Here is a 7206-nt window from a genome sequence, read left to right as displayed (position 1 = left end):
ATTAAAAGGCATACTCTGAAAATCTTTAAGGGGGGCAACTGCCCCTGCTGCCCCCCTGCTGCGTACGGCCCTGGACGCATTGCTCACCGCATACGATGACCATGTGTGGTATAAAAATGTGATAAAGAAATGTGATAAAAAGACGCGGTAAAACGTGGTCGCCACAAAGTGGTCGGGGGTTCACGAATCGGATGTTCGCTTGTCGCGGTTTCGACGACGGCGCGCGGGCGTACCCGATGAGGTTTGTCACTCGCGCTGACATCACCGTTGCGTTCGATCGGCGGGAGAGTGAAGTTATGCGGTGACAGCGACGCCGCCGCCGCGGACCCCACGCCGCCGCCGCCGCCAGGGGGCGTTCTCTCGTTCCTGATCTGCGGCATCGTGTTCTCATCCTGAGCCTGCAACGACGCGACGCGGCGGTTAGAGCGTGCGCTCCACCAGGGGGCAGTGCAGTCTCCTCTTAAAGATACGTCATCGTATATGGGGAGGACGCGTGGCAGACGAACGACCGCTATTGCTCTCCTGCCAATAGCACGGCATTAATAATGAACAATCACACGTCGTAAATGAATATTTATTCACCCGTTATTATTTAATAGCTACCTGTTATTATTTACGAATTACCTGTTGTCTACTTGAAGTTCACCTGTCATGCGTTAACGATTATCTGTAATTAAGTATTAATCACCTGCTCCCGTTCGTTCAGCGTAGACAGCATGCTGACCCTTCGACCTCCCTGCTTCATCGCCGCCTGGCCCTGTGGCGCCCTCTGTGGTGATACCTGTGCTGCCACCTGGGTTGGGGTATCTGGCTGATGTGTGATGGTGGCTGTGGGAGTAGGAACACCCAGCCAGTGATGATATCCAGGGTGCATCAACTCACTCTGCTCACTGAAACTGGAGTACGAAGAATAATATTTTACCGAATAATTAATTAATTATAATAGTAATATTAAATTATAAATTATATCGGATAATATTTCTCTGTCGTAGCATTTGTTCGGAAGGCACTGTATCACAGTTAAAACCGTATATAATACGGGTCACTCAAAGGTCACTCATTGGAAATGTGACCTTATAGACAATTTATCAATTGTATAGACTATAGATTTATCTGTCGTTAACACAGGTTTGACTGACCGGTTGATGGACATTTGGTTTTACAGTCACGTAAGTGAGGAGTAAACCACCAACTTCCAATACTGCAGTGAACTTATGACTTTGTAATTGATATACTATTTATAAATGAGAAAGTTATGAAAGTATACAGCAATGAGATCTTGTCAAAACCCAATAGAAACTGACATAAAACTTGTCTATTGTCAAACAAATTTGTAATGTTAGCATATACGTATGTATATGTGACTATAATTCAATGTTTGCACGTACGACTGTCTCTCTGGGCGGGTTTGGATAGCCTTTGATGATACTGTCAGAACGCCACCCAACACTCTGCTACTGGCGCCACCTACGACCTGCAAAACACATGAAAGGGTCCTTAGAGAATCACACATCGCACACAGACTGAGAGTATCACACAGCTGGTCTAAAACTGATGCTGCATTAGTAAAACCTGTGCGTTCCTGTGTTAAAGGTTCATAAGAAATACTTGAGAGCATATTCGATGAGATACCAGCTATGCAATTACCGACAAACTGAATTGAAGACAAACACGTTTGAATTTTCGCTCAAATCCATTCGCATGCCCTCGAACCTACGATGCCACTCTAGCAAACGCTGGAACGAATGAAGAATTCCTCTCCCTTGCAGCAGCAATGATGAATGATTTCCCAGTCACGCCTCCACTATATTACTAATACTATACCAGGAGTATATAATAAATCTACTATTAGTAAATCTTATAAGTATTACTATTAGTAAGTATTAATAGATCTCTATTATCCACTCCTGACTCCTCTCCTCTTATATCCATACCTTCACATCATGCATACTAGAAAGAGAAGGAAAAAAAAAGAGAAAGAGAGAGAGCGAAGGAAAGAGAGAGCTTCCTAACCCTCCTCTCCCATAGCTGATGCAAGTGTCTGGTGTTAAGCATAACTAGACATCATTCTTCCATTCGATCGCTGTGCTACTTGATGGCCTGGCATGGCAAACGGCAGTGCAGGCTCCCGGGCCGCGCCGCCTACTATACGACTGATAGCGAACGACTGCGCGGTCATCGAGGGAGAGGAGATATTCGCACAGGATGGTTACTATGAGGAAGTGATCGCTGTCGATCTAAGGTAGCCACCGACCCCTCTCCATCTGTCTGTCTGTCTGTCTGTCTGTCTCTCTGTGTGCATTTTATAACTCCAATCCTTTCTTTATTGTATTATCGCATATCGTTCATCGGACTGTCTGTAACTATCTCCTCTTATCTGTCGCACTTACCTTCACCTCTAATGTTTGTATGTCTAAGATATTGTCGTGATGTGCTATGCTCTACCTATCTGTTTCACTCACCCTTAATGTTATGTATGTTATTTGTCCGTGTGCTGCTGTCTACTCTATCTAGTCCACGTCCTTCACTAGATGTTTGTTATGTTTATCTTTGTCTGTGTGCTCTATTCTCTATACTGTTCCCTCCTTCATGCTTAATGTTGTAGTTTATTTTGTCTGTGTGCTCATCTACTCTCACTGATCTGTACACTGCCTTCACCTTCTTTAATGTATTGTAGTCTATTGTGTACTGTGCGTCTATCTCTCTATCTGTATCACCCTTGCACCTTAATGTATTGTATGTTTAATATTGATCTGGTGTCTAATCATCAAATCTATCTGTCACTCGCTTCAGCCTTAATGTATTGTATGATCTATTGTGGTCTGTGCTGCGTATGCTCTCACTAATCTGTCACAGGGCATCCCCAGTCTCTTCACCTACTTTACAATGTTTTATGTTTTATTTCCCTGTTTGACTATCTCTCTATCTGTTTCATCTCCTTTCACGCATTCTAATGTTTGTTATTGTTATGATTTGATCCCCCCTGTTGTTGGTTCCCCCCTATCTCTCTATCTGTTCATATCCTTCACCTCATAGTTTGGATATGTCTAATTGTCTGTAGTTACTATCTCTCATAGTGTATCGACTTGCTCACCAGTTAATGCTTTGTAGTCTGATTTGTCTGTCTGTCATCTAACTCTATCCTGTTTCACACCTTCAGCCTTAATAGTTGTATGTTATTTGTCTGTGTGGTCTATCTCGTCTATCCTGTTCGACTCTCACACTTAATGGTGTATGTATATAATTTGTCTGTGTTGTCCTATCTACTTCTACTGATTCACTCACTGTCATACTTCTAATGATTTGTATGTTTATTTGTCTGTGCTGTCTATCTCTCTAATCTGTTACACATCCTTCATCTTCTTAATGGTTTGTAATGTTTATTTGTCTAGTGTCTGTCTCATGCGTATCTGTCCGACTCCATTATCACCCTTAATGTTTGTATGTTCGTATTTGGTCTGAATGGTGTCTATACTCTCTATCTGTTCCACTCCATTGACACCTTAATGGTTATGTACTGTTTATTTGTCTGTGTAGTCTATCTCTCTATCTGTCCACTCCTTCATCTTTCATTCATGTTTGTGATGATTATATGATTTGTCTGTCTGTCTAATCTCTCGTATACCTGTTCACTCGCTTCAAACCGTTAATGTTTGTATGTTTATTTGTCATCTATCTGTTCACCCTTCATCTTCTTACAATGTTTAGTGTTTATTGTGTCTCGTGTCTATCTCTAGCCGTATCCTGTACACCACATCCTTCATCTTCTTAATGTTTGTATGTATTATTTGATCTGATGTGTCATATCTTCATCTATCTGTTACACTCCTCACCTTCTTAATGTTTGTATGTTTATTTTCTGTACTGTCTATCTCTCTAATCTGTGTCACTCTTCACATTCTAATGTTTGTATGCATTTCTTTGTCTGTCTGTCTAATCTCTCTAATTGTTCACGCTCCATTCACCTTAATGATTTGTATGTTTATGTTGTACTGTGTGTCTAATCTCTGCTATGCTGTATACTCCTTCACCTTACTTAATGTTTGTATGTTTATTTGTGCTGTCCTGTCTCAGCTCTCTAGTCTGTTCAGCGTCCTATCACCTTCCTTAATGTTTGTATGTTTATATTTGGATCTGTCTGGTCTATCCTGCTCATCATGCGTTCACGAGTCCTTACACCTAATGTTTGTAATAAAATTTATTTGTACTGCTCTGTCTATCAATGCTCTATCTGTCACGGTCCTCCAACCTTAATAGTTGTAAGTGTTATATTGTCTGTCTGTCTACTCTCTCTATGCTTTCAGCTCCTTCACCTTCTTTATGTTTGATATGTTTATTTGTCTGTCCCACGTCTATCATCTCTATGCGTGTTCCCATCCTTACACCTGTTAATGTTCTGTATGTTTAATTTGTCTGTGACTGTCTATCTCTCTATCTGCTTCACATCCTTTACACCTCTTCATGTTTCTGTGTATGTTATACTTTATCTTGGTCTATACTTCTCTATCTTCCACTCCTTCACCTTAATAGTTATGTATGTTTATTTGTCTGTTGTGTCTGATCTCTCTATCTGCGTTCGCCCCACTCCTTCACACTCTTCATTGTTTGTATGTTTAATTTAGTTCTGATGCTGTCTATTCTCTGGCCATCATGTCACTCGCTTCAAGCCTTGATATGTTTTGTATTTATACTTTGTACTGCTGTGTCATATCTGCTTCTATCTGTCCACTGCCTCACCTTATGCTTGATAGTACTATTTGCTGTGTGTCTATCTATCTAATCTGTTGCACCGGTACCTTCCTCTTAATGTGTTTCGTATGTATATTTGATCCGTGGTGTCTAAATCATCTGCATAATCTGTTCAACGTGCCTTCACGGCTTCTTAATGTTTGGTATGTTTATTTGTCTGTGTGTCATCTCTTCTATCTTCGGTCCCTCCCTTGACATCTTCTTAATGTTTATGTATGTTTATTTGTACTGTGTGATCTAATACATCTACTATCGTTCAGCGTTCCTTCAACTTCTTAATGGTTGTATGTTTATTTGTCTGTTTGTACTTCTCTCTACTCTTTCACATCCATTCAACGCTTAATTGTTGGTATGTTTATATTGTGCTGCTGTGTCTATCTCTTCTATCTGTTCACATCCTTACACCTTAGATGGCTTTGTCATGATCTATTTGTCTGTGTGTTCTATGCTCTGCTATCTGTTCACACCTTCACCTAAATGTTTGTATGTCATTGTCCTGTGTGTCTAATCTCTGCTATCTCGTTCACGATCCACGTTCACCTTAATGTTTGTATGGTTTATTTGTCTGTGTAGTCATCTCTCTATCCTGTTTCACGATCCTTCCCCTTAATGTTTGTAAATAGTTTATATCTTGTCCTTGTGTCTATCCTCTAGTCTGTCCACTGCCTTCACCTATAATTTTGTGATGTTTAATTTGTCTGTGTGTCTATACTCTCTAGTCTGTCCACTCCTTCACCTTCTCATGTTTGTATTCTATTTGCTGTGTGCTAATCTCTCTATCTGACACGTCCTTCATCTTCCTTCATAGTATTGTATGTTTTATTTGTCTGTCATGCTATCTCTCTAAACTGTTCACGTGTCCTTCAATAATGCTTGTATGTGTTAATTAGTACTGTGTGTCTATCTCATCTAATCTGTCCACTCCTTCACAGCTTCTTAATGTTTGTATGTTAATTTTGTCCTGTTCGTCTATACTCTCTATCTGTTCACTCCTGTCATCTTCTTAATGTTTTGTATTTCTATTGTCCGTGGTGATGTCTATCTCTCTATCTGACCACATCCCTTCATCGTTCTTATGTTTGTATGTTTATTTCGATCTGTCTGATCCTATCTTCATATCTGTTACTCCTATCACCTTAATGTTTGGTAATGTTTTATTTGCTCTGTGTGTTATCCTTATCTTCTAGTCTGTTCGACAATCCTTCACCTTCTTAAATGTTTGTAATGTATTATTTGTATCTGTGTGTCTATCTCTCATATCTGTCCACTCCATCACCGTAATGTTTTGTAGTGTTTATTTGTCCTGTGTGTCTAATTCTCTGCTAACATGACCAATCCTGATCATACTTCTTCATGTTTGTATGTTATGATATGTCTGTCTGTCTATCTCTCTTAATACGTATCACTCCTTCACTTAACTGTTGTATGTTTACTTGTTGTGTCGCTATCCTCCCTACTCTGTTACCCCTCCTTATCAGCCTTACTACTGTATGTGTATGTATTATGTTGTCCTGTGTGTCTATCTCTCTATACTGTCCACCTCCTGTCATACGTTCTTTAATGATTTGTAGTTTAATTATGCTGTCTAGTCTATGCTCCTCTATTCTGCCACATTCCTTCACTTCTTCTTAATGTGTTTGTATGTCTATTGTTCTGTGATGTCTATCTCTTCTATCTTTGTCCTTTATTTCTTTCCTTCATCATTATAATGTTTTGTATGTTTAACTTGTTCGTGTCTAGTCTTTATTCTCTCTATTTCGTCCATCGGTCTCTTTTCACCTTAATGTTTGTATGTTTAGTTTGTCTGTGTGGTGTCTATCTCTGCTATCTGACCACTCCTTCTATCTTCATTTCTATGTTTGTAATGTTTATTTGTCTGTCTGTCTATTCTCTTCATATCTGGTTCACATCCTCACCTTAAATGTTATGTATTGTTTGATTGTCTGTCTGTCTTATCCTCATCTATCTGTTTCACTCCTTTCACCTTAAGTTTTGTATGTTTTATTTGTCTGTCTCTTGTCTATCTCTCATTATTCTGTCCACCTCCTTCTATCTTTACATGTTGTTATTGTATTATTTTGTTCTGTGGTGTCTAATCTCTCATATCTGATTCACTTCCTTCACCATATAATTGTTGTGTATGATTTATTTAGGTCTGTGTGTCTAATCTCTCTAGTATCTGTCCACTATCCTTCACCTCTAATGTTTTGTTTATGTTTTATTTTGTCTGTTGGTCTATCCTCTCTGATTTCTGTCACTCCTGTTCCCCAAAAATACTTCTTATAGTTTGTAATTGTTTAATGTTGTCTGTGTGTCTATTCTCTCCTATTCTGTCAACATCCTTCATCCTTTTCCTTTAATATAGTTTTGTATGTTTTTATGTTCCGTTGTTGTGTCTACCCAAGCTCTCTATCTGTTCACTTCCTTCACGCTTTCTTAATGATGTTGTATGTTTAT

At 39.5% G+C, this 7206-nt stretch overlaps 1 protein-coding gene across 1 annotated transcript in view; it reads right to left on the bottom strand.

Moving 5' to 3' along the window:
• Positions 1–1686, bottom strand: part of LOC106814495 — a 2522-nt gene extending 836 nt beyond the window's left edge. The window contains exons 1-3 of the mRNA XM_014818807.1: positions 1389–1686; positions 689–896; positions 234–398 (exon numbers count right to left, since the gene is read on the bottom strand). Coding sequence (XP_014674293.1) covers positions 234–398; positions 689–896; positions 1389–1618 — 603 coding nt within the window. The 5' untranslated portion in view covers positions 1619–1686. The remainder of the gene's footprint in view (positions 1–233; positions 399–688; positions 897–1388) is intronic.
• Positions 1687–7206: the final 5520 nt, after the last annotated feature.

Source organism: Priapulus caudatus, unplaced genomic scaffold, assembly GCF_000485595.1.
Source record: "Priapulus caudatus unplaced genomic scaffold, Priapulus_caudatus-5.0.1 Scaffold932, whole genome shotgun sequence".
Lineage (NCBI taxonomy): Eukaryota > Metazoa > Priapulida > Priapulimorpha > Priapulimorphida > Priapulidae > Priapulus > Priapulus caudatus.
Note: the sequence above shows the minus strand (reverse complement) of the source record. Positions and strands in the feature narration are given on the sequence as shown.